Below are 25,074 nucleotides of genomic sequence, written 5' to 3' on the forward strand. Positions count from 1 at the left end.
TCACCGTGAAGACGAGGGCAGGGGCATTGACGCGCGCTCACGCTGGATCTCTTGAATACGACGCCGGCGTGCCCCTCGGATGTTATCTGAGTCTTCGATGAGTGCGGATACGTCGTCCTAATTGATATTCGTCAGCTAGAGTCCGGTTATAAAAGGATGGTGCTAGTAGAATGAACTCACAGGATGGAGATAAGAGAAGATATAGTAGGACGTGTCCAGCTCCTCGTACTCGTATCCTGCACGCTCGATCGCCTCGCGCACGACTAATTCCTTGGTGATCTCGGTCCAGAGGCGCTCGCGGCGGTCTTTGATGCCGATGTAGCGCGGGCCTACTTTGCCGCGGGGATTATCGCCTTTGGGTTTGGGATCTCTGACCTCGTCGATAGGGGGTTTGACGGGATTCCTTTTGTGTCGGGGCCTCGATGGTTCCTCGCGGACATCGACAACTGGGGGTTCTCTCTCGGGACTGTACTTCGAGGGCGCTGAGACAATGGCCCAGTCGTCCGTGCTATCGCTGTGAGGTGAACTTCGTCGGTAGTCTTCTTCGATAATCTCGCGCTCGCGCTCCTTGTATGTAACTCGTGGGTCAGCTCGCTCCGCTTCTACGAGGAGTTCCCTGCGTTCGGCAACTTCAGGCTGCTCGACTATGGCTATAGGCTTTCCTTTCTTCCGTCTAGGGCGCGAGTCGGATGACAGTTGAAGCGATTCTCTGCTTCGTCTTTCAATCTCAATCTCTTCTTTGGCCGCTTTCTCTAGCTTTTTTCTACTACGGAGTTAGTGTGTAAAGTAAGAAAACAAACGGCGATGGACATACCTATGACGAAGCTCACGCTCGTTGAGAACAGTCTCTAAACTTGGGACGCGAGGTGGACTGGGCGATCTCGGCGGGCTAGGGGGGCTAGGAGGACGAGATATTTGATGCACTGGTGCTGCTAGACGGTGAGCGGCTGCAATAAAAGCTTTGAAGAAACCTTACCATGACCGAGAGGTTTATGTCTCCTAGACGACTCTTTATAGACTGGTGGCACTGGGACTGGTAAAGGTACCTTGGGAAGTTCATCCGCAGACGACCCAGCAGATTCAGGCGATGACGATGACAAAGAGGATGTTTCTCGCCTCCGGGCAGAGTATCTTTCCTGCTCGACATGATTTCTCCGTACTACTCCCCGTCCACCACGTTGAGGAATAACATCCACACTCTCATCACTTTCATCGGTCTCCTCCGATTCCAGGTCAACATGGTAATGTGATCTGTGACGTGGGCGCGTAACAGCATTTGGACGTGGCCCTTTTCTTTCTCTCTCATATTCCTCAAGCGAGCGGCTGTTCTTAGGGTATAAGCCATCACCATATACTGACCGCTGTGCTCGCTTTTCTTCTTTCAAGCTTTTGCTGCGCGGTAAGGGCCCCTTGCGAGGATCCAGTTCATTCCGAGACATCGATCGCTTCTTTTCAATAAATTCGTCCATTTCATCAGATTCGCTATCGATATGATCGTGATCTGAATCATCATGAGAAAAGTACACCTCTTCGACATCCGAAATTTTTGAGCGTCGCCTGCCACGGTGTCTAGGTTGAGGTTGATGCCGTAGTCGAGGCTCGTAAGTGTTGAACACTTCTTCTTTCAACTTTCTAGCTTCTTCGGCGCGGTATGCGTCCAGGTCAAGTCGCGCGCGCCGTTCAGCAGCCAAAACATCGTCTCGGAGATATTCCAGATCTTCATGCAGGTACTCTGGCTTTGAGCGGCCTCTGTGGTTGCGACGGTCTGGGAGTATCTCAACAGCGGGTGGTGGTGGTGGTGGCCCTGGTGCACGGGGCATTCGATGACCATGGCCATGGCCGTGGGCGTAGCGTAGGTCCCGATCGATTTGTACTGGCTCGCCCTTCATATAGATCTCCTCCATGTCATCCATGACATCGTCATATACAACTGGACGGCTTCGACGGTGCATTTTGGGCTATAGAAAGCGATAAGATGGTGTGTAAAGAGCGAATTGTATCTAATAATGCGGAAAGGCTTCGCCGGCGCTTCAAGACGCTTGGTGATGAGGCTGTGGGGCGACTCTCTTGATGGATGTCAGGATCCGCGTGATAGTACCCACGATAAAAGAGCGACAATTGGCGGAAGGATCGTGGTCACTGTATTGGAAGACGTCCTGCTAGGCAGAAAAGCAGGAAAATCGTGATGATTGCATTGCGGTAGAGAGGAAGGGTCGTGACAGGTGAACGAGCGGATGTGGATGAGTCTGTTCTGCTGAAACGACCCCGCGGCTGTGCCAGCTGATGTCACACCGCAGCAGTTTGCCTGCTGAGCCTTCCATTCGTACCTACAGTACAGCCTACAGACTCTGCATAAAGAGTCTCAAGATGCGCAAACACGCATATTTGCGGCCAATGGTGCTTCTCGTTGCAACAAAAATGCCGAAAGAAACTGTGGTTGGAGGATTTTGCTGCGAACCAGGTTTCCAAGGTTTGCTTTGCCCGGGTTCGCCCATGGTCACCACTGCCTGTAGACGTTCCTCTCTCACGAAATCCGATGAGGGTGCAGGTGTGTTCCTCTTTTCCACAAGGTCTCCAGTTCATTCAAGACTCTTCCAATCTCGCCATATCCGGTACGCTGATACGCCTGCCGTAGTATATCCCGCAACATCCTCTTCATTTCCCCGTCATTGACTACAGCATAACCAAAGATTGATAAAGGCCACACCCCTAGAAAACATCGGCTCCAGGTTTCAACACAATTCGGCTGCCGAAGAAGGGGCAGAGCGCGTTCGACTTGCCAGCTGGATAAACCATTCGGATGAAAAGCATCCCTGTCCTCTGAATCCGCGCTCACTACATTGACACATAAGTGCCGAGCTGATAGTATTTCGGTGCTCCAATCCAGAAGCAAGGAAGCCGCAAGGATGTAGAGCGTCATGATACTCTTCTGAAAGGGATCCGGTTTTCCGACCCTGGCCTGTAATTGCATGTGTAGATGCGAGTTCGATGTTCCTGTGTCCAGTACAAGGGCTTCCCACCGCTTCATCCTTGTTCTCAGGTGGCGGAGAGCATCAGCAGTGATCTGTTGCGCAGGCAGGTTGCGAAAATCAATGATATCTAAAATAAGACGGTACAGTGAGACAGACACCCCAAGCACGGGGCTAGAGTGGTCCGCTGCATTTATTAACGCCTCGGTGCCTAGGATAACCTCACTTCTATAGAGGAGTTCTGAGTCAATATGAAAGTTTGGCGCAAATGGCCGCCGGATTGAAAGTAAAAGGGCCTGGTATATCACGCTTTCTATAGTAAGACGGTCAAATGGCCTTGTCATCGCTAGTGGTAGAGCTTTGTCGTATCGCAGGTTGAGTAGCTTAACAGCGCCAGCTACATGCCCACGAGGGTCAAGGGCCGTGTCCTGGCCCCATAGCTGTTTGCATACAATATGTTACCGGGTGAACATCAAAGGATTTCAGGGGCAACCTACATCGTAGATGTATAGATAGATGACTGTCGTTATGAGTGAGATGCTAGGGACGGTCTGATCAAAGCACAGTTTTCCTATAGCTCGTTTTACATCTTCCACTCCACGCGAATAGTACTCAAGGGCAACCTTCTGATATTGGATATTGTTGGTGAGTGCATACTTGTTGGACGCAGCACTCGCCAAAACAGCCCATTTGACGCTTTGGCATTGAAGCATCATGTTGACGAGTTCAAAATGATATTCCATAAGGTGGGACCTGTCCCAGGTTGGAAGCACGAGCACTGGGTGGAATACATTCAGCATATGGTAAGTCAGCTCCAGCTCCAGCTCGGAGCAAATGGAGGAATGGCTCAGGCTCAGGTTTGTGGTGTATCTCGTGGTACAAGGGCTTGTTTCTCGAGACAATGCACTGCTCACACATTCCGGTGACGATAAACGTGGTGTGGGCCGGCGTTGACTTGAATGGCGATGTCGCCGGTCAGAGAGCTCCCTCACAGTGGGCCAGATACACTGGTCGTCTCGAACTGAGCAATTCCGGCATCGGGGTTTCTCCTCCCCGCATTTTACCCGACGATTCCTGCCTGCAAAAAGGTCAGCAGGTGCTGAACGCGTGGTTGACTAGGCTTACAGGTGATGCATCCTGTTTTGGTTCGCAGCCTGGCGTTGCTCATGATTAGCCCCCTGTTGTGGATTGTATCTTTGTCCGTGCTATAAGAGGAGGGTCGATTCAGGTAGAGCAGACCAGGGTCCAGAAGATGCGATTGCGATGTTATCTCTAGCCAGCAAGTGCGGGGTACATGAGGAGCTAGCTTCTTATCATTCTCCAGGCTACAGTATCTGAGGCAAGATCTATGGCCATAATGTCACGGGGTGTGAGTTAATGGTTGGCAGGAACGACTTCTACAAATTGAGTCCTCAACTCTGCACGATGCTCGACACCACTTCAGCCGCAGCTACGGTTTCCTCATCCCGAAAATGCTTTCCTACCAGCTGCAACGCAATCGGGGCCTCTACAAAAGTATCAGGGACGTCTACAATTCACTCCGTCAGCGAGTTCCACTGCATTGGGGACATTATACTCACACTTCTTGTACTCACGTTCGTCATCCGCAGATCGAGGCTTATATTCCTTTTCAACAACGTCAATCGCCGGATCGACCTTCAGGCCCGTTGGGAAAGTGATAGCAGGTTGGTCAAGGATGTTCCAAATCGAGGTATAGTGGAAGTATTGTCCGCCGCCCAGTTCCGCTGCTGCCCCTATGTACGCCGGACAGAGGATAAAGTCAACACCCCGATCTTTCATGGCTTTATGATAGCTGGATCATGTTAGCAATCATGGGTGGTTTGAGAGATTGAGCTTACGCATCACGATAGGCGTCTCTGCGCACGTTAAAGGCCCAATTCTCTGTTATTGACAAGGGCTCTGGCTTTGCCTTATTGAAAATCCATTCTGTCAGGAACGCTATCGGCTCTCCTGTCTGGGCGAGAATCTGTTTTTGAGTCTGGGCCCCGTCCGGAAAATATAGAGCTGAGACGATGTCTATCCCTTCTTGGTGATCGTACGGCTCGAAATCGATTACCGTGGCGCCCGCTTGCATCAACTTCGCTTTGGCCTCATTCAATGCGCGGATAACTGGCGGGTGAGGGTGGATGACCCTATAAGGCTAAAGTCAGCAATAGAAGCCCGTCCATGGCCGAAAGGATACTGACCCATCATCCCAAATGATACCTATGGTAAGCTGCTCCGGCTGCATTGGATCAACCCTTCTCCATGGCATTGGTACCAGCGAGGTTTCCTCCTCCCAGGGTTCCAAATCAAGCAGCGTCTTTTGAAAGAGGTTGATGTCTTTCACCGTGTTTGCGAGGGGCGAGATAACGCAGCGAATGCTTTCTTGTCCACCGCCGGCAAGACAGACTCCTTTATAAGGGTTGCGCAGCGCAGTATTTCGTAGACCATATGCACCGCAAAAGGCTGCCGGTACTCTCACAGAGCCGCCAATGTCCGTGCCAATTCCCAATACTGCACAACGAAGACCTAATGATGCACCCTCGCCACCGCTGGAGCCACCGGGTGTCAACTTTCGGTTATGAGGATTCACTGTCGTCCCGTAAATGTTGTTGCTACAATCAATGTGCTGGCTATCGATTAGCACATCTTGAACTCCTGATCGGAAATGACTATGCCTACCATGACACTCTGAGGCTCATTCGTCCGGACATGGAACACAGCGCCTGCCTGCCTTAGCAGACGAACGATCAACGCATCCTCCTGCGCAATATTTTCCGTCCAAGCGACATATCCTGAGTGGCAGATGCGGCCCTTGAATCCAATATGCTCTTTGGTCGAGATCGGGATACCGTGAAGGGGTCCTTTGAGCTTTCCAGTCGCTTGGAAGTGAGCATCAAGCTCGGCTGCAGCCTTTAGGGCATCCTCGACCATAAACTCGGTCGCGAAGTTAACAAGCTGGTGGGCGATGTGCGCTCGCTTGAGAAATGCAGTGGCAGTCTCGACTGCAGACAGCTTTCCTTGTCCCATCTGATCAACCAAATAAGTTGCATCACTATGGGTGATTTCCAGCTCGCGTGAAGTAAGACGACCACATGTCTCAATGAAACTAGAGACATTAAGCCGATCTGTCGGTGGAAGATCTTCGAGGGGCAGAAGCCACTCTTGGTTCAAGGAATTGCTTAAGACCTTGCGGCAATGCTCGCCCTTGGTCTCCCATGGAGCTTGCGTCATGCTTGCGAATTGGGAGGTGTGTTCGAGTGTGTCCTGAATTACTGGACATTTAGGATGGACGTGAATTTATAGCATTCCCTGGCTACTCCTGGCCATGTCCTACAACCGACACGCGGATCGTCCTCCCTTAATCGATACAGAGATCGTGAAGTTGCTGTATCTCGGACGGGCCATGGACTGCTCGGAGTCTGAGATATCTACTCCAAGAATCATGCCCTGATGCCTCGCAAATAACCGTGGTTGGTTGGTTCTCTCGCAAATACCCAGGATTGGTTAATGATCACTAGACGACGCCTATCTGATGTCCCATTTGGGGGTTCGCAATTAGACGCTATTGGCGAAATGTCTCCCACCGGTTGGAGTCTAGATGCGGGATCTTGTTGGCACCTTCGTATCAACCTCTGATAGTCCAGCAGAGGTCGACGATAAACGTTTGGAGAAGATATGCACCTCCATCCCTTGCCGTCCTGGTATCTACGAAGCATATTCAACGCCGGCCAGTTAAGACAGCACCATGGTCCATGGTCCATGGGAATATAACTCCGTGGATCTGGTCTGGATTCCTGTTTCCCACTCGTTGTTTCGTTCACTTTATCACTCCAAGGGCATTCTCATTGTTCTGATCCGCAACTGGTTGTGCCTCAGAATGTCGTCGCCATCATCCTCTGATTTCATCCCAGGGACCGTCCATCTAGTCGATCTTGATAGCACAATATCATCCCGTCACGCTAAAGGTGCGAGCCGTGATGTGGTGCTCATCCCCACACCCTCAGACGACCCTGATGACCCCTTGAACTGGAGCCCAAGGAGGAAGCTCCTCTTTCTCAGCTGCATTTGCGTGTAATGCATCCGTGCCTACCCTCAAAAATACTTGGCCTAACTACCTCACAGTTACTGTCAGGCAGTCGGCATCGCCTCTGCCGCGATATACTCGGTTCTCGTGCCCATTTCAGACGCCACAGACCTAACAGTTGCCGATCTGAACTCTGGAACTGGCTACATGTTTCTCGCGTTCGGCTGGGGCTGTCTGATCTGGCAGCCCTTGGCTCAGAAATTCGGTAAACGTCCAATATACCTGCTATCGTCGTTGGGAAGTATGGTGCGTTGTTGCTCTTGGAGCTGTGTCCGTCGTGCGCTATCGAAGATCTCACAATAATTAACCGTGAGGTGACAGGGTACAATGCTGTGGGCACCCTACGCGACGACCAACGGCCAGTGGATTGCGAACAAAGTCGTCCAGGGTCTAATTGGCGCCCCTATCGAGTCTTTATGCGAGGTCTCCATCGCCGACGTGGTAAGTCATGGCAAACGAGAACATGAAAGCATCAGCCAGATCATAATAGATATGGCTTTTATAGTACTTCACTCATGAACGAGGCACATATGTCGGACTCTACGCCCTCTTTCTAGTTGGCAGCAACTTCCTCGCACCTGTCATCGCGGGCTTTATCAATGATGGTCAGGGATGGGAATGGGTTCTCGTATGTCAACAATAGATCCAGCAGCAGCATCACACTAACCTGCTTGACAGCACTGGTGCGCTATCTTCTGTGGCGCCGCGTTCATCATTCTTCTATTTTTCATGGAAGAAACAAACTTTTGCCGCTCAGCCACTACCGCAGCAACTCCTCCCAGTCCTAGCAACAATACGTCCAGTGCGCCATCTCTCAATGACCCAACATCAACCTCAGACGTGGAGAAAAACACCCAACCACAAACGCAAGGCATAGATACAGCCCAGGGTGAGATGGAAACATTATCCAAGAAGAGCTTTCTCCAGAAGATGAAGCTTGTCCGACGCGAAGACCTGCAAACCAAAGTCCCCGTGACAGGAATGGTCTTGCGGCCTCTGATCTACTTCTCCTTTCCCATAGTCGTGTTCTCAGGCTTCATGTACGGGGCCACGGTCTGCTTCTTCAACGTGCTAAACGGCACCGCGTCGCTGATCTTGTCGAGCGCGCCGTATAACTTCTCCGCTAGTATCGTCGGTCTATCATACGTTTCATGCCTGATTGGTGTGGTTATCGGGTATGTAAAATTCCTTGAATATACCGCACTGCACTGCTAACCAATCCATGCTGAGCATATAGATCAATTTACGCAGGCCCGGTCGGCGATAAATTCATCCTTTGGCAAGCGCGCCGAAACAATGGGATCATGGAACCCGAGCAGCGTCTCTGGCTCTACGCCGCACTGCTCATCGTTCTGCCCGGGGCGCTGCTCCTCTGGGGCGTAGGCGCCGCGCACGAGGTCCACTGGTTCGGTCCGGTTTTTGCAATGGGTGCCCTGGCTGCGGCAATGACAGTCGGCTGCGGATTACCCATCAGTTACTGTATCGACTGCTACAAGGACCTCGGCGCGGACGCAATCGTCACCGTCATCCTGATCAGAAATACGATGAGTTTTGCGGTCAGTTACGGGTATGTTTGCAACTCGGTCCATGGCCCACTTTCTTTCCCTTCCCTGATGCACACTAGCTTGGTGTTCGGGCTGCCGCTAACTCTCGATAGCATCACACCCTGGGTAGAGAATCTAGGCTATCAAAACGCTTTCCTCATAGCGGCCTTTGCTGGGCTTGCTCAAACGGCGGTATTTTTCGTCTTTGTGAAATGGGGTCGACAATTTCGGAAAACGAGTGTTGCGCAGTATTGGAAATACGTCCAGCAGCTCAAAGACGATGGATTGCTGCACTGATTTTTCCTTGCCGCAGAGCGGCAGAGTTGGTTGGGTTAGAGAGGATAGAATGCAGTATAGAGGACAAGTCAATGAAGACTAGAATAATCAAATAACCACTTCATGAGACATTTGTACACGCTTAGGAGTATTTCATCCAAACGTAAGTCGCGTCTGCTTTTCTGATTTGCCTCCGCGCCCACCGCGAGAAGGCTTTCGAGGGTTCGGCAACTGAGCTGCTTGGGAGCTTCTGGAGGCTTGCCTATCTTCCAACTCAAGATCCTTCGCAAAGTGAAAATCCTGGTGTTCCTGTTGTTCATGAATTGGAATGCCCTTTCCACAACGCGGGCATTTGAAGGTGTTGGGGGATGCTGCCGCTACTTGGGCCGTGGGCGAAATGTTATCCGTCATCTGTGCATCGTTAATGTTGACATCCGATGTATCAACAGCTACGTATTTTTCCATGCCCGAGCCATTCGGCTTGTTGAAGAAACGTTTCAGCCCACTATCTTCGGTCTTTCTCCGCTTCTCGATAGACTGTTGCTCCATCGGTACCTCATCCATGGCGTGAATCCGAGTTGAAGCCAACGACGCCGCATTTTTCGCCTGGTCGCCACGTAATAGAAAGCTATAGCTGTCAATTGCCCGGTTCCGAGACACCCCTTCTTCAAAGCCACCAACGCTCAACGAGATATTCGAACACGGCCACGCAGCCCCATCAGCAGCGATCTGTCGGAGTAGTGTCTTCCCAAGATCAAAGAGCAAGTCTTCATCGATAGTAGCAGACCCCGGGATTGGCAACTGTCGGGATTTCACCTGTGCGCCTTGTCTATGGTGCAATGCGGCTGTTTTGGGGCGGCGTTTGTGCTCGAGGACACCTTCTTCCACGAGGCGGCCGTATATATCTGCCGCAAAAATACGCAGCCATTTGTCTGCTTGGTCGAAAGTATTTATACTCGGCCTGAACGATTTTGCAGAGAGCATGGACTTGATTTGGGTTCTGGGGTTGACTTCGGTCTTATCTTCGCCGCGAATGATCCCGTACAGCCATATTGCCGTTTCATCGTTCAACTTGGCGCGGAATTGTTCGAGAGATACGTTCAGTAGGTCGCTGACTTGCTCTGTTCCAAACAGTGCAGTGACCTGGTCGCCAAGTTTGCCGCCAAGCATGCGGATTTTGGTGAACTTGAAGCCGCCGAGGAAATTCTGGATCGCTCTCGTGCGCACAATAGTTTGCTTGTTGGGCTTGTTCGTCGCGCTGCCTAACTTTGCCATCATTTTGTTTTTGGCGATGCCAGCGGAGCAGGTGTAGCTTAGGGTATCCCAGACAGCTGTTCTGACGGCTCGGACGATCTCGGCCCCGATGAGCATGGCGATGTCGTCCCAGTCGGGGTTGTCAACCTCGGTCTCGTTCTCGTCTAGGTCAACCAAACAGTCCTCTGCGTTCCAGTCCAGCGCAGTCGTCGGCGGGCAAGGCAGCGGTGCAACCTTATCATCGCCGTGCGGCTTCTCCCGTAGCTCAGGATACCGCTGGAGCAAAACACCGAAGACCAGGGTCGAAAGGTCAATAAAGACCTCGTCGACACTCGCTTTCTCAACGAACGCTTCCTGTATCTTGCCCTGACTGCCCAGTCCCAATCCCGACAAGCCCCCACTAAGATCCGTATACCACCTAGCCAGCTCCTCCTTAACCGTCTTCAAGATCTTCCGTGATTCCGCACGGTACGGATCAAGGCAGACCTTGTCGGTACCGATACTCTTCCACGCATCCGCTCGATACGCCCACTTGCCGCCCTCGCCCTCTCGGAAGGTCGCGACATGCTGCAGGACAATATCCGCGCACTTGGCCTTTGCCTCCCTCGCGCTGATCATGCGTGTGATCCCGAACGCGCGTGCCGGATAATTGATCGCAATCAGCGAGTCCCACTGCTGCACGGCGAGCGGCGTCTCGCGCGGCGTTCCCAGCCGCACCATCTCGCATTGTGCATAGAAGGCATCGAGGTCGATGTGGGCGATTACGCGGAGAGGGGAGGCAGGGGACGCTGTTCGGAGGAGATTCAAATGCCTGAATGTAAAGCGGGATTGCGCGCGCTTCAGGGAGTCGTTGGAGGAGGGGAACGGCGGGGAAGGGGGCGAGGGTTCTGCGAAAGAGCGAGGCATTTTCGTGGCAGCGATGGGATACCCATGTCGGAATAGACTATGCTGATGGGTGATTGGAATTGAAGGCGTAGATGTTAGATCTCATAGTTTGCAGATCCTGAAATTTATTCCAGGCTTCTGGTCTGGATCGCTTGTTGCGGTTCCCGGCCATGGCCCGGATATCCCTATTCGGGTTAGTCCCACTTCCCACCAGGCTCAAGGGCTTGTTATGGGAAGTCGACTTGCTCTACAGAGCGCCATATGCTTAGACAACTCTCTAAGAGGTCTTTTCTGCAGTTTACATATGCTCTTGCTATAGATTGTGTTTTTCGAGCAGTCTCGTATGCCATTCAGTGCTCAAACTCGTGCGGCAGTAGAAATATATCTTCAGGTCCTGTTGAGTACTAGAACCACAATTCAAACAATATTCTTGCATCGGTCGAAAACTACAACGCTGTGGTACCTTCTCAAAATTCGAGGACGAGATCTTTATAATTAAGAGTAAAGGATACTTAGAGAAAGATCTGTTCAAAAATGAGCAAGTCTCCCGTCCATAGTGTCTTTTGAATAGTACCATGTATGAAGATCTACTTTAGAAGGCAAGAGCAGCCACGACCATGCCGGTAGCTCCTTCCTATCCTGGGTGACTCGTAGCTTGCGCCTTCCATATAAGTAGCCTACTAAGTAAGGAAAGTGCGATGGAGGAACAGACCAGGGTCGTTCCTCCCTCATCTGTGTCGTACCTTAGCGGGATAGTGCACTAGATCCATACAAATACCGCTAGACCATAGAGGCCATTCTTTTGACTTATTAATGGAAAGCGCTCCTTGAAGAAAGCTCAGTCACTCATCTCTTCGCGCCTAGCCTACGGCCTACCATATAACCATGGTCCTGCTACTTAGCGATACGTACTGGTGATGCAGTCGAGAAGTTGGCACGGATTCGCTCGAGATGTTTAGAGACCCTGATCATGTTTATCCCTTGCTTTGATGCCGCCGCTTTTGCCGTCGAAGATAAGGTGGTGTTGACTGCTGGCTTCACCAGATTGTCGAGAATGGATTTCTCTTCATCTTGATATACCAAGGCTCAGAGAAGACGCGCAAATCGAGAGAGCAGCTGACAGTACCTGCTTGGGCCCTGGGCACCAGTACACGGTGACCCCGGACATATGAGCAGGTTCAATGCGATGAATAGCGCGCCACGTATTCAGGTGGTTTCAAGTCCCGTCGATAGCCGTCACGCACAGCTCATACCGTCTATCAGCAAGTTTGCTTACAGAAAATGCGTCTCAGACAGTTCGCTGGACGATCGAGCTCGGCCACGTCCCGGGCTGCAGCGGCAGTCGTATCAAAGCTCGACAGCGCTGAGAGAATTCCTATGCGGCATTCCAACGTGATAACGCTCTGATTCGAAACAGCGAAGCGAGCGAGGCATCTCGGATATCGCTCCCTGCGACAGATGAGTGGACAGAATGTCCGACGCAAGGAAACGGTGATGAAATATGGAAGGAGGCGTTATATGTATTGACATGCAGCAGCTGGCATGATGGCAACACGTTCGGGGCCCCAGGAGCCAGGGCCCAAGCACTCGAAAGAGCAGTGAATAACCATGCGCAGTGTGCGCACGGTGACGGAAGTCGTCTGTTTTTAATGATATTCAGGGAGTCGACCGGTCGAACAAGGTGTGCCCTGTTTACAATAGCATGTGAAAATCTTGGTAGGGGCAAACGAACGGTGCTGTTGAGAAACGCCGAAACTGAAGCAGCTGATCCCACGATGGACCGATGGGATATTATTGATATTGCGATGGACCAGCGGCAGCCGAGAGTGAGGTCATCTGCAATATATCTGAAGACCCGCACACAGGCTGGTTAAACAATACATTGTTGCCAGAAGCGTGGGCCCAGTCAAGCTCTTTTCTTAGATGCGGCAAGCTGCACGCTGGAAGGCGACACTGTCCCAAGTCTCATCGTTGAAGAACCATCACCAATGCAGGGCCAGTGCTAGGCGAGAATCGAAATCCAATCAACGATTAACCTGTTTAAAGAGTGATTGGACAACCACGTCCCAACCCCCAGTGATGCAAGGACTGAGGAGTCAGGACCCAAGGGTATGGACGGCCCGGACGGAATGGAGCCTTGGTTCGCGACCGCATCGAAATCTATAAACATTGGGCGACATGATTAGTGGACAATGGAGTTTGTGAAGCCGAGTATGGAAGCATCCGCACAATAATGCCCATCTGACATCTTACAAGTGCAGCGTGCCCAAGCCGCCACACGCATGACTGCCCAACGCAAGATCCTATTCCAGTGCCTCACTGGCTGAATTCAAGGTCACCGTCACCCAGCATCAATGGAGGCGACAAAATCATCCAGTCAATGACAGGAACGCCTTCGAAATGTACAATTGACTGGCTCTATACAGTTCCAAGAGTGCGAAGCGACAATCCTTCCACAAGCACTGGGAAACAGGTGACACTGTATATCACGTAATCCGCATATGGTAACTCGAATAACCGGGGGATGCTAGCCGCAGCTTGCTTGCTTGCCTCTGGGATGCATTCTTTGTGAATAGATTATGAAGCATCAACAGAAGAAAAGACGAGCGCTCGTAATCAGTTTGCCCCGGAATCTGTACGTCGCATCCCCGGCATGAAACTCTCGATCGGAGGCTGGGCAGAAGCCGCTTGGGATGAGGGAGAAGCCTTGTCTGTGGTACCAAGTGAGGCAAGGATAGTCATCGAATAATAGACGAGGTGGACTGCTGCCAGGCGCGAGAACCTGTCAGTCAGTCAGTCGTTCAGGCGCTGACCTCGGAAGTCGGTATGGAAAAGAAGCTGTCTTCTGCGCCTGTGTCCACTTCTTTTTGCTTCTCAAGCTGCCCTCATACTCAGTTCCAGATTGGGTCTATCGTCCTCCAGATAGTTAGTTATAGTACGGATAATTCGGAGATGTAGTTGGGTGATACTCTGCTGATCTTCCAGGCTGGGTCTCGTCCAATAATAAGGACCAGCAGGCGGGAAGAGACAGCACTGCGACACAGTGCTGGAGCAAGTCGTGGACCATGATGGGCCATGGCCCATCAACGTCGACGGGCTTCGATGGCCAAGCGCCTAAGCCTTATTTGTCTGGCCGTGCATGCAAAATCTGGCGTTGTCTTTGCTGCCGTTGCGGTGAGGTGGAGTCATCTTCAATCGTGGCACCAGCAGCCCAAACCCGGCCCAACGCAACAGCCCAATCAATCGCTGCCGGAGCACAGGCACAAAAAGTTCAAACCCACATTGCCCCCTCGCAGCCTCGCTCTTCAGCGCTCCCTTCTTATCTCGCTGTCTCGCGTCTTTTCCTCCAAACCTTCTCATCCTCCTTTTCTCCCTCCTCCATTCCCAGTCACGTCCTTGCCCTGGTTGCTATCATCGGCTCCCAGCTTGCATAATCTGTACAAAAACATCGCTGGAAAACGACCAACGGCCTTGAAACCTGGATCCCCTTAACCCCTCTTCTAGTCATCTTCCGCCCACCTCGTTATCCTGTCTCGTGGCCTTCGTCACCTCGACTCTCTGCATCAACTCCCTGCTGGATACTCCCGAGGATCATCACTTTACTACCTGACAACCGTGGACAAAGAATTCATACACCGGGATTTCTTTCTTTTCGTTATCGCTTGGAAAGCCATAAACCCCATCTGGAACCTATCATCTCACGCCTCTATCCCACTTGGAAAACCTTGTCAAATCAAATTCAGATTTGCTATATTTACCAGCCTTGGAGCTCCAGCCTCATAATTGCCTGTTTTGTTCTTGAAGAACATCAGAAATTGATATCGCCTGTCACCACATTTACCTGGACTTTCCGGCCTCTATTTCCCTGGACTCCCTTTGGCCATTTGGATCTTCCCACTCTGTCTAAATAAACACCGGATACTCTTCCCTGGACAAGATGACTAGCCGTCAAAATGAATACTTTATTCCCGGAGATGGTATTAGCCGCGAAGTAATTCAGGCCGATATCTGCCGCTACCTTGGAAATGATGCTCTAGTAAGACCTGGAAACCACAATGTCCGTCTCCCTGATCCTTTGAATCGACCGCGTACAAGTGCCAAAGCAGCTGGTCTCGATGAGTCGAACACCCGGGTTTTCCTTACTGACTTGTGAATAGGGTCGCGGTGGCTTCTTCATCCGCGCATATCGAAACCTCACATCAGTATGCTCCTTTCCAGATTTTGGTATTTCGGGGAGGCGAACTAACGTATTTGTCCTCCAGGAAATGATTGCTGATCTCAAAGCCGACTCCGCTCGATGGGAAGCGGACGTGAGAAGTCGCGCTGACCAAGGCTACCCCCGGGGTAGTTACATCCAGGACTACAGCTACTCCCAGCCCAGCCGGGCCACACCCACATACTCGACCTCCATGTCAAGTTCTATGCACCCTGAAATGTCCCATGGTCAAGGCCCTTCTCCTCCCACAACCTACGCTGCACCACCGCAGCAGTATTCGGAGCAATATCACCAGACTGGCTACCCGGCAACCTCAAGTCCGTCATACTCAAATGCTCCTTCCTATCCTGCAAACCACTCGGGCTTCGCAGCTGGTCAGACCCCGTACCCTCCTCAACACATTCCCTACAGTGCTCCAAACCAACCTCCGGTAACTTCTGAGGTCCACCCTTCATATACTTACGCCAGCTCTGGCTATGGTTTCGAGAACGGGCGAAACAATGCCCCTCGGTACCCCGGTCCTGGATATGATGCCGATGCTGATTATTCTCCTGTTACCACTGGAATGGCTTATCCTGCTACCACTGCCCCCGACCCACGGATAGGAATGGAGCCCAGATACACTCCGGAGTCTACGTATGACCGCAGTAGGCCGCAGCCAGCGAGAGAAAGAGAGGCTCCCCGCCGAACGCGGTGATCAAGAATGATTCCACCGCTCCCTGCGAGCACAGGTGTTTTATGTCGATGCCTGTGTTTCCTGACTGGAAAAGCCGCGGGATTAATGAATTTTACGTCATGAGATTTTTTTCCTCTGCCGCTCATACCCTGGAGCCTCTACGGATCTCTTTTTTTGCCTACAGGAATATCATGCCGGAAAAGTGTGCTTGAATCATTGTTTCGGGACCGATTGCAGCCTTGGGGAAGCGAACCTTAGAATACCGGATCTTGCTCTTTTCACCTGGACGTTGTGGGGCGTCGTTGACAGTTTTGCCGAGTGTCTCTCCATAGGCGTCGGCTGGTTCCGCAGGATGTGTCCCTTGCTCGCTTTCATGGAAGACCACGTTGGCGTTTCTAATGTAAAGATCCACCAACTGTTTGTGATGCTTATGAAAAGGTGGCTGTTTGGCTGATTCATTGTAATGCTCACGGCCGCCTGATGTCTTTTATACCTTGTCTTATTCGGCAACTGGTCCGCTCCATTTTGGTTTTTCTCGTGGTGTACTCCCAGCGGTTGTTGCCCGGTTCATTTGGTGCCTCCTAATATGTTACGAGGGGCGTTGTTGCCACGACATGTTTTGCCTGAGAGGTTGCAATATACCCCGGCTGTGTGGGCGTTGATATACAGTGATGTAGATACGAGCATATATGGCGTTTTCTCTGTCAAACCTTCTGACGTTGTTGTTTCAAACTTAATTGAAGATCTGCTTACGGGCTTATCCAGACCTGTCTCTCCTCCAAATCCTCTGAGCCACATCATCAAGACTAACCCTCTGCACTTTCCACTGAGCTTTTGATATCTCATCGTTCCATACCTTGCATGGGTCCCCTCGTCATCATCTTCAAGAGCAGAGTTGGCATCAATGTGTCAGCATTTTCACTATGGTTGTTAGGGAGCTCAACCCTTCTCAACCCTTCTATCCTTCCATAGCCCTTCCCAATGGGCCATGGTTCCTGCTTCCCTGGGCGTAATTAACTCTCAAGGTGGATCCAGTGTCAAGCTCCAGTGAGTTCAACACAACACTATGTCTCTCCCTCCTTTGTTTATTATTCACTCATCTAGTTTGCTTCCCTGCGCCTGCATGCTGTCACTGTTTCTCTTTTTTTCTCCTCGAAGATTGATTAGTGCTGTTTCCACCGATGTCTTGGAGTTGCATTTTTCCTCTTTAAATATCAGCTGGCCAACGCCCAAGGCCTCTTGAGATGGCTCCAGGATCTTTCCCCAAGTTTGCTGATGGTAATGTCAAGATAGCTGTGCTGCCAGATATCTACCAACTTCAGTCTTCTGTACTTGAAGAACGTTCACCCATCTTGAGACTCCTTCTTAAAAGAAACCGGCAAGAGACTCAGTACAACACATCTCGAACCTGTGTCAGCATGAATTTGGTTGGCTCATCCGCCCATAAGTACGGAATGCTGGAGGTACAGGTAAGTGAAAAGGTCTAACGAGCGACCAGAGAATAATGTGCTAACCGAAAGCCTCTTCAAGGACTACGATGACTCCCGGTGTGCGATTGACGAGACCACCATGTGCTCCTTCCCCATATGGCCAGAAAAGACCCGCGTCGTCTGGTCCAACCTCTTCAAAATCTTCTACGACATCCCCGCACTCCTTGACAACAACGGCCTCGACTCAATACTAGAGAACTGTCAGGCCCTGGTCGATCTGGCGGAAGAGCTGCAGTCCTCTGATGTCGTCTGCCCCGCCATTAGCACAACCCTCCTCGGCTTCGACCAGCAGCTCTACCGGCTCATTGCTCAGGACCCAATCTCGTGGGTCAAGCTTGCGGTCCGCATGCAATCGGCGCCCATATTTCAAGAGTCAATGGTCCATTTAATAGGCAAATGGGGGCTTCTCGAAGAAAGGGATCGCGAAACACTGCCCAAAAGTATTCGCACGCTATGCACTCAAAAGCTCCATGACCTGAACGGAATCAAGAAGATTGTCGAGCTGCGAATCACAAAGCGCCTTCCCCGTCTACGCTCAGATAACCCTCATTACCAAGAAACAAGAACAAGCAACGTCTTTGGTTGGATGGCTTTGAGCTTCTGCCAGCAGTGGCTTTGCGAGTCTTTTGCAGAGGGTCGCAACCGCCATGCCCCAGATGGAGGAGCGGCATTCTACCGCGCCGTTGCGGCAGGAGGCGATGCTTCCTTGACCAGGGTCAACCAGGACATTTCTCAATTTCCTTCGTCGCCCAGGGCCAGCGTCGGCAGCACCAAGGGATTGAAAGAACTTGAAAAGGCCCTCAACGAGCTGAAGGAGGGCATGACAGGCGTGGTTTCGGACTTGCTTGTTAATCAAGCCAAGTACGATCCCGAGATTTTGGGAGAACTCCCACACCTTACCTGTTGCAGAGTTAGCGAAGAAGAAATGCCGCCGGCTGAAGTGACGTTCAGCTTGGAGATGAACTCACAGCTCCAGGGAATCGGGAATGACATGACACATATTCCGAACAACAGCAACGTCCATCAAACCTTTCTCCCTGCAGGAGCTGCAGCTATCATGGGCAGTACCAACGTCATGATGGGGTTTGATAACAACATCAATAATTACCCGCTCGACCCTCGACTGCAAAACAACGACCCTAACGTCTTCGGATACAGCGCCTTCAATCAGCAATCCACGGATCCTACTCTAATATGGGGAAGTCCTGCGGGCTTTTCATCCCCAAACATGCCCAACTACGACAATGGAGGCGCCCTACCGTCGATTTCCGGTATCACCAACACTAACGACTTCTTCCAGGCGCAGGCGCAGGCGCAGTTCGACGGTAATAGCAATTTAAGGGGTAGCCTAGACATGTTCGATGTCCCTCTTCTGACTGATAACGATGGCTATGTGCACAATGGTAGTGACGGAAGTATGGCGTTTCTCTGAGCCTGCATTATGGAGTCAAGGACAGGTTAGGTTTATGTCTTTGTTTTTGCGAAAGATGTATGATCTCTTGTTATGTTTTCTACGTGTTCTTCTCTTCGTGATTATCACTGTGGGTGGCGTTATCTAGAGGGCTTTAAGGCGACGATTCATGTGTGATGTCAATCTATGTCTTGTATTTGTTGCTGGATCAATGCAATAGTACGCGTAATATAGCAAACCGCGCCCACCATGGTTTTGATGACTTTATTTCACACCCGACCATGTCCGGGCCAGCATTTTCCAGCTCTGGTCTTGATGACCCAACTCCCCCTTCGCCTTCATCTGGCACCTACCGCTGTCGCAGTCTACTATTGGAGAATAGGATAGTTCCAGTAGTTACGTCCAGCTCGGAAACAAGAAAATAGTACAGGAACCTGATATTGTCCGACCTGTTCTATAATTCTTTTCCATGTACAATACATTGCAGATCACAGGGCCAGAGAGCCGAGACGTCGCTGGAATACCCGGATAAGGTATACGAACTTCCCAGTCCTCTCAAGCAGAGGGCCATGCCCTGCCGCTAGCCGTGCTTTCAACTCATCCCAGCTAAGCTCTTCTAACGGTCCGAGGGTGCGTGCGAGTGCGTATGTGGTGTTCCGAAACAACCATGATCGAATTCCCCAGCTAAACAACAAAAGAAATAGTGATATCAAGCCTAATCCGACAAACAACCTTCATCTTCATCCGTTACCCGCGGTGATTGTGAATCTATTCGTCATCGTAGCCCTGCGGAATGACCCGGGGACCTTGGGGAACTATTGCAGTGAGAAAGGAAGTTGTCAGCGCGATGCAATTCCAGTTACTGCGGCCCGGGGACTCCAATCCGGGAATTTGCGACTTACTCGGATATGTCAGAGGAATAGGCTCGGGGTCAACGTCGCCGAAGAATCGTCGGATCGGGGGCAGAGAAACGAGCATGACGGGGCCGGTGGCGCCAATGACGAGGGAGTAGAAAATGGCGGGCTTCTCGTGCGAGGCCCAGCGCAGGTAGCGGAGGGGGGTGGACCAGAACTGGGGGGTGGACATCGTTGCGACGGTGCGAGGTGCGCTATCTGCCGGAAAGGAGTCAATTGAACGGGCCGGATGACGGGGACTCAGTCGGACCTTACAGGAGAGCAGCCCTAGGAGCTATATTGCGCACGTTGTGTAGCGGAGGAGGCGGACGGAGTGACGACAAGCCGATCGAAGTTTGGTTGCAAAGGCGGCAGCACTGACAGTGGAGGTGGACGAGTGAGGTCTTGGCGCTCGGTCCAAACACGTCGCCATTCGAGCTGGACTTACGTAGACTATACAATTGCTCTCTTCGACAACACCGGTTGCGTTGCTTTCGTTCATTTCCTCGGTTGCTTTATTTTCTCGGTCGGTCTGATTATTCCGCTGTGCGGAAGACCTTTGACGACGATGCGGTGGTTTCCGTCCCTCTTGCTGTTCGGCTTCTTGGCCGCTGTCAATGCATTGAGCAGCTCGGGGAACCGATTGCTTGTGGTTTTGGAGGATGCTGCAGAGAAGGGACTATATTCGACGCTTTGGGGAGACTTGGAATGTATGACATTGGAATAATTGTCTAACGTGGCTTATTCTTTGCTAATTGGTTTGACTGGCAGCTCGCGGGTATAACCTCATCTTCGAATCGCCCAAGAGTGAGCAGCTTTCCTTGTTCGAGCTCGGAGAGAGGGCGTACGACCATGTCCTCCTTCTCCCTCCCAAATCGAAAGGTACGACATGCCCCTAATGCGCTGAGTGCGGACAAGCAATTGACCGAATGATATAGGTTTCGGACCTTCGCTAAGCCCTAAGAACCTCGTCGACTTCCTCAACAGCGACGGAAACGTCCTTCTCGCTCTCTCCGGAAAGTCCACGACTCCCAGCGCTATCAGTTCTCTTCTTCTAGAGTTCGACCTCCACCTTTCTACCGACCGATCTTCCATCGCAGTTGACCACTTCAACTACGACACCCTTTCCGCTTCCGAAAAGCACGATATCCTCCTCCTCGAGCGCCCCGGCAAGGTCAGACCAGACACCAAGGCTTTCTTCTCGGGCGAAGGTGTTATTGCGGTTCCCAGTGCCAGCCCTCACACACTCGGCGACAACTCGCTCCTTGCGCCTATTCTGCGTGCCCCCACCACAGCCTACAGTTACAACCCCAAGGAGGACGCCGGTGCAGTTGAAGATGTCTTCGCTACTGGCTCTCAGCTGGCTCTAGCATCAGCCATGCAAGCCAGGAACTCTGCCCGCTTTACTCTGCTTGGCTCTGTCGAGAGTCTCCAGGACAAGTGGTTCTCCGCTACCGTCCAAGCACCTGGTGGTAAAGAGGTCGAGACCGCCAACCGCGAGTTCGCTAAGCAATTGACCGGGTGGACATTCAAGGAGACCGGTGTTCTCAAGGTTGGAAAGATCGAGCACCACCTCGCCAAGGGCGACCTCACACCCGAGGACCTGAACCCAAGCATCTACCGCATCAAGAACGAAACGGTACCTCTTTTGCCATGCCACTATCGTCCCACACCCGCTAACCTCTACTCAGGTCTTCTCTATCGAAATCTCCGAATATAACTACGACGGCTACGTTCCATTCGAGATCCCCGCCAACGACAACCTCCAGCTCGAATTTACCATGCTCTCACCCTTCCACCGCCTCAACCTCGCGCCCACCGCAAAAACCCCCAACAGCACCATCTTCAGCACCCAGTTCACCGTCCCCGACCAACACGGCATCTTCTCCTTCCGCGTCAACTACAAGCGCCCCTTCCTCACCAGCATTGAGGAGAAGCACGAGGTCACCGTCCGCCACTATGCGCACAACGAGTATCCCCGCAGCTGGAAGATTACTGGCGGCTGGGTCTGGATTGCTGGTCTCTGGTCTGTCATTGCGGGATTTCTCGCGTTCGTCGTTGTTTGGCTTTATTCGGAGCCGGCGACTGCGGCGAAGGCGAAGAGTAAGAAGACGCAGTAGACTTCGCCTAAGGCAAAAGTCTGGATTGTCAGGTTATGTATTTTTCTAGGTAAATGATATCTGTATGAACAGGAAATACTTTGCTAGTCAATGAAATCGGAAGATTTAGATATAGTAGCGGTAGATGTGACGCAGAAGGCTATTCATGAGCCTTTCAGTTGATCATCAAAGGTACCAGTAGACCAGAGATATATACAAACATGAAATAATACATCAAAACAAAAACTCCGATCCATGCCATGAGGGGAGAAACATCGTGAACCAAGATCCCCAATAGTAAAACAGACCGGCAGTGTTCTAAGCCCTGCCATGCCACCCGCTTCACCACCTACACGTATTCTCCCTCAAGCTCATTGCCCAAGCTCTTCGATTACCCCTCTATAGTCCCCTCGTCTTCTCTGGGTCCATCTGCACTTCATCCCCGCTAATCTCTTTAACCGTTGTGTACGCCGGCTTACCCGCATAAAGCTGCCCGCCCTCGCTGTCAGTCTTGGACATATTCAGCGGCGCATTTCCTCGGAATCGTTTGCGCATATCAATAAGGCCGCGCCTAACAGCGAGTGAGAAGTCAGCTATATGCCACTAAGCTTGTTGAGTGTGGGGTGCGCGAGACTTACTTGCACTCGCCGAAACCTTTACGCAGCTGCTGGCATTTCACGGGCAATTCGTTGGCAAGCGGCTCACTGAGACATTCGCGGGCTGTGTGACGTTGAACCATGACGCAGTCGGATTGTTGGAGACATTGGGCTAGGGCATCGCCTGTGAATTGTGTCGTTTGTTAGTCGAAAGGCTGCTTGTATCTCGAGCGCATGGTATGATCGCGGAAGTCCGCACGGTCAGTTCCCCGGCCGGGAATATGAGGTAGCACAATGACGAGTAATTAAATCTGGAGAGAAAAACTTACGGAGAGCGGCACAAGAGTTTGGCATCTTGGGCGCTAGTGTCAATGCCCTGGCGATTGAGATTATTGGAGATCGTGAGTGATTCGTCGGGATAGACACCTGACTCCGCGGGCAAAAAAATACGGACGATCCCCGGATTAAGTAAGCGCCATCACATGGGAATCCAAACGGCGGGCTTCGAGCTCCATGACGTCGGGGTTATGGGCTCGAGCTCCGCTGGGGTTGCGGAGATATAACCCCCAACCATTGCAGACTATGAATTTTGCTCAGCCTATGCATCTCAGCGACTAGCTGTCTTTCAAACTGTCGTTTCAATATGGCCCGCGTACCGTTTATTGGGCGGCTTTTCTGGTTCGAATACCTAACACTTTTCGGATCGTTGATTTTAGTGTTGTTTGAATGGGTTATTCATATTATCACCTTCTGTCTTCGTATGTTGCAGCAGGTATACTTTTTCGGGCTGCCGCTAACATATAGCAGCCGAGCCGGTCATCAACTTTTTCTACGAGCGTTCGAAGACCATCTTCAACTTAGTCATAACCCCTGAGAGACCAGAGAATCAGGGGAGGGAGAAACGACGTGCGAATGCCGTGGCGCACGCCTCAGACTTCGCAGAGATTTGCTCGATTTTTGGATATGAGGCGGAGGAGCACATTGTCCAGACCAAAGACGGATATCTGCTTGGTCTCCATCGTCTGCCCAATCGCAAGGGCGAGGAAAATCAGACCGTTAACCAGGGCGAGGGGAGCGTCAAGAAGAAGGTCGCGTACCTCCATCATGGTTTAATGATGTGCAGTGAGGTATGGGTCTGCTTGACAGATGAGGAGCGCTGTCTTCCTTTCCAACTAGTGGAAAGAGGGTACGACGTCTGGCTAGGGAACAACCGGGGGAATAAATACTCCAAGAAGTCCACCAGATCCTCTCCGCTATCGACTGAGTTCTGGGACTTTTCCATAGATCAGTTCGCCTTTCACGACATTCCCGATAGCATCAATTATATCCTCGAATTGACAGGGCAACCCTCTCTGTCGTATATCGGTTTCTCGCAAGGAACGGCCCAAGCATTTGCAACTCTCTCCATCCACCCACAGTTGAACCAAAAGATCGACGTCTTTGTCGCTCTTGCACCAGCAATGTCGCCCGCCCGCATTTCCAATCCGGTCGTTGATTCCCTAATGAAGGCGTCGCCGAACTTCATATTCCTGCTCTTTGGTCGACGCAGCATTCTTAGCTCGACCACGATGTGGCAGACTGTTCTTTACCCGCCAATATTCATGCGAATCATTGATACGTCACTTTCCTTTCTCTTCAATTGGAAGTGCAAGAACATCAGCCGTAGCCAGAAGATGGCGGGTTACCTCCACCTCTTCTCGTTCACGAGTACCAAGTCTGTAGTACATTGGTTCCAGATAATTCGCAACAGGAATTTCCAGTTCTATGATGACGAGATATATGCGCCCTTCAGCATCGCGGCAAGTGAACGATTCTATAAACCGGTCAAGTACCCAACGAAAAATATCAAGACACCCATTGTCCTGCTGTACGGCGGCAGCGACAGTCTTGTCGATATCGATGTGATGCAGAAAGAGCTTCCGCGAGGGACCACGTCGAAGATAATTCCTAAGTACGAGCACTTGGACTTCCTCTGGGCGAGCGATGTGTCGGAGTTGGTTTTCGGCCATGTGTTCGAAGCATTAGATCAGTATAGCCCCAGCAAGAGACTCCGGGGTGGTAAGAACACGGGCGAGGTCAATGGCACCTAACGACGTGTAGCAAGCAACCTAACTCCCGAGTCCCGACCCAATCTGCAGATGCAAGGGGTATACGATGTTCCTGCACGATGACAGCAGAGTCGGGGCGCGAGGGATGCTGGGCTGCGAATGTCATATTTGTTGTATATAGATCCTGGGACCTCAGTTGTACAACGCATTGTGTTTATGCCTAAGTTGACGCTTCATTCCCAGTGCGGGCAATCAACGCACTTAGCCGTATGCTTGTTATCTCCGAGGGAAGAATCTCGACCCCTGTTGGATCCCGGACCATTCGATGAAACGAGCCGTCGTTATCATGCAAGGTGCTTCTGTAAGCGTAGATGTACCGATCATGGACATGACAAGACTCAAGAGAGGCATATCTATCGGAACGGTCCGCATGGCCCGTGCGTTCCCAATAGTGGATGGTGATGCCGACGTAGTCAAGGCCTTTGAGGTCTAGATACGCAGAGGGTCAATAATAATGCATGCTTGTAATGTTTGCAGGCCGGTTCTTACCGGGGGTTGCTTGCCTGATCCGCGGCAGCGATGAGTTGTCGGTTCCTGGACTGGTCCGACGCGGCGACGATCATACCT

General features: G+C 51.5%; 11 protein-coding genes across 11 annotated transcripts; 5 read left to right on the forward strand and 6 right to left on the reverse strand.

Moving 5' to 3' along the window:
• Window positions 1-1,952, reverse strand: DSM5745_07625 (uncharacterized protein; the record flags this gene model as incomplete). The annotated part of the gene is made up of 4 exons (XM_026749641.1): window positions 1-117; window positions 181-763; window positions 815-929; window positions 977-1,952. The coding sequence occupies 4 exons, from the start codon at window positions 1,950-1,952 to the stop codon at window positions 1-3; spliced, it is 1,791 nt and encodes a 596-aa protein (XP_026601673.1).
• Window positions 1,953-2,524: 572 nt separating this feature from the next.
• On the reverse strand, window positions 2,525-3,685 carry DSM5745_07626 (uncharacterized protein; the record flags this gene model as incomplete). Its single annotated transcript, XM_026749642.1, has 2 exons — window positions 2,525-3,409; window positions 3,467-3,685. 2 exons carry the CDS (start codon window positions 3,683-3,685, stop codon window positions 2,525-2,527), a joined length of 1,104 nt encoding a protein of 367 aa, XP_026601674.1.
• A 696-nt stretch (window positions 3,686-4,381) lies between these two features.
• On the reverse strand, window positions 4,382-6,206 carry DSM5745_07627 (uncharacterized protein; the record flags this gene model as incomplete). Its single annotated transcript, XM_026749643.1, has 5 exons — window positions 4,382-4,497; window positions 4,550-4,782; window positions 4,829-5,122; window positions 5,177-5,601; window positions 5,655-6,206. The coding sequence occupies 5 exons, from the start codon at window positions 6,204-6,206 to the stop codon at window positions 4,382-4,384; spliced, it is 1,620 nt and encodes a 539-aa protein (XP_026601675.1).
• A 646-nt stretch (window positions 6,207-6,852) lies between these two features.
• On the forward strand, window positions 6,853-8,900 carry DSM5745_07628 (uncharacterized protein; the record flags this gene model as incomplete). Its single annotated transcript, XM_026749644.1, has 7 exons — window positions 6,853-7,046; window positions 7,098-7,305; window positions 7,381-7,500; window positions 7,565-7,687; window positions 7,738-8,234; window positions 8,297-8,626; window positions 8,717-8,900. The coding sequence occupies 7 exons, from the start codon at window positions 6,853-6,855 to the stop codon at window positions 8,898-8,900; spliced, it is 1,656 nt and encodes a 551-aa protein (XP_026601676.1).
• A 132-nt stretch (window positions 8,901-9,032) lies between these two features.
• DSM5745_07629 (DNA-directed DNA polymerase eta) lies at window positions 9,033-11,039 on the reverse strand (the record flags this gene model as incomplete). The annotated part of the gene is made up of 1 exon (XM_026749645.1): window positions 9,033-11,039. The coding sequence occupies one exon, from the start codon at window positions 11,037-11,039 to the stop codon at window positions 9,033-9,035; it is 2,007 nt and encodes a 668-aa protein (XP_026601677.1).
• Window positions 11,040-14,955: 3,916 nt separating this feature from the next.
• Window positions 14,956-15,931, forward strand: DSM5745_07630 (putative transcription factor RfeG; the record flags this gene model as incomplete). Its single annotated transcript, XM_026749646.1, has 3 exons — window positions 14,956-15,150; window positions 15,176-15,220; window positions 15,281-15,931. 3 exons carry the CDS (start codon window positions 14,956-14,958, stop codon window positions 15,929-15,931), a joined length of 891 nt encoding a protein of 296 aa, XP_026601678.1.
• Window positions 15,932-17,154: 1,223 nt separating this feature from the next.
• Window positions 17,155-18,832, forward strand: DSM5745_07631 (uncharacterized protein; the record flags this gene model as incomplete). The annotated part of the gene is made up of 2 exons (XM_026749647.1): window positions 17,155-17,379; window positions 17,441-18,832. 2 exons carry the CDS (start codon window positions 17,155-17,157, stop codon window positions 18,830-18,832), a joined length of 1,617 nt encoding a protein of 538 aa, XP_026601679.1.
• Window positions 18,833-19,579: 747 nt separating this feature from the next.
• Window positions 19,580-19,897, reverse strand: DSM5745_07632 (NADH:ubiquinone oxidoreductase subunit NDUFA3; the record flags this gene model as incomplete). The annotated part of the gene is made up of 2 exons (XM_026749648.1): window positions 19,580-19,626; window positions 19,714-19,897. The coding sequence occupies 2 exons, from the start codon at window positions 19,895-19,897 to the stop codon at window positions 19,580-19,582; spliced, it is 231 nt and encodes a 76-aa protein (XP_026601680.1).
• Window positions 19,898-20,272: 375 nt separating this feature from the next.
• DSM5745_07633 (dolichyl-diphosphooligosaccharide-protein glycotransferase) lies at window positions 20,273-21,824 on the forward strand (the record flags this gene model as incomplete). Its single annotated transcript, XM_026749649.1, has 4 exons — window positions 20,273-20,414; window positions 20,476-20,586; window positions 20,643-21,343; window positions 21,396-21,824. The coding sequence occupies 4 exons, from the start codon at window positions 20,273-20,275 to the stop codon at window positions 21,822-21,824; spliced, it is 1,383 nt and encodes a 460-aa protein (XP_026601681.1).
• Window positions 21,825-22,202: 378 nt separating this feature from the next.
• DSM5745_07634 (PET191 family protein) lies at window positions 22,203-22,753 on the reverse strand (the record flags this gene model as incomplete). Its single annotated transcript, XM_026749650.1, has 3 exons — window positions 22,203-22,374; window positions 22,442-22,583; window positions 22,729-22,753. 3 exons carry the CDS (start codon window positions 22,751-22,753, stop codon window positions 22,203-22,205), a joined length of 339 nt encoding a protein of 112 aa, XP_026601682.1.
• Window positions 22,754-23,042: 289 nt separating this feature from the next.
• On the forward strand, window positions 23,043-24,489 carry DSM5745_07635 (sterol esterase; the record flags this gene model as incomplete). Its single annotated transcript, XM_026749651.1, has 2 exons — window positions 23,043-23,157; window positions 23,207-24,489. The coding sequence occupies 2 exons, from the start codon at window positions 23,043-23,045 to the stop codon at window positions 24,487-24,489; spliced, it is 1,398 nt and encodes a 465-aa protein (XP_026601683.1).
• Window positions 24,490-25,074: the final 585 nt, after the last annotated feature.

This window comes from Aspergillus mulundensis (genome assembly GCF_003369625.1).
Source record: "Aspergillus mulundensis strain DSM 5745 chromosome Unknown scaffold_8, whole genome shotgun sequence".
Lineage (NCBI taxonomy): Eukaryota > Fungi > Ascomycota > Eurotiomycetes > Eurotiales > Aspergillaceae > Aspergillus > Aspergillus mulundensis.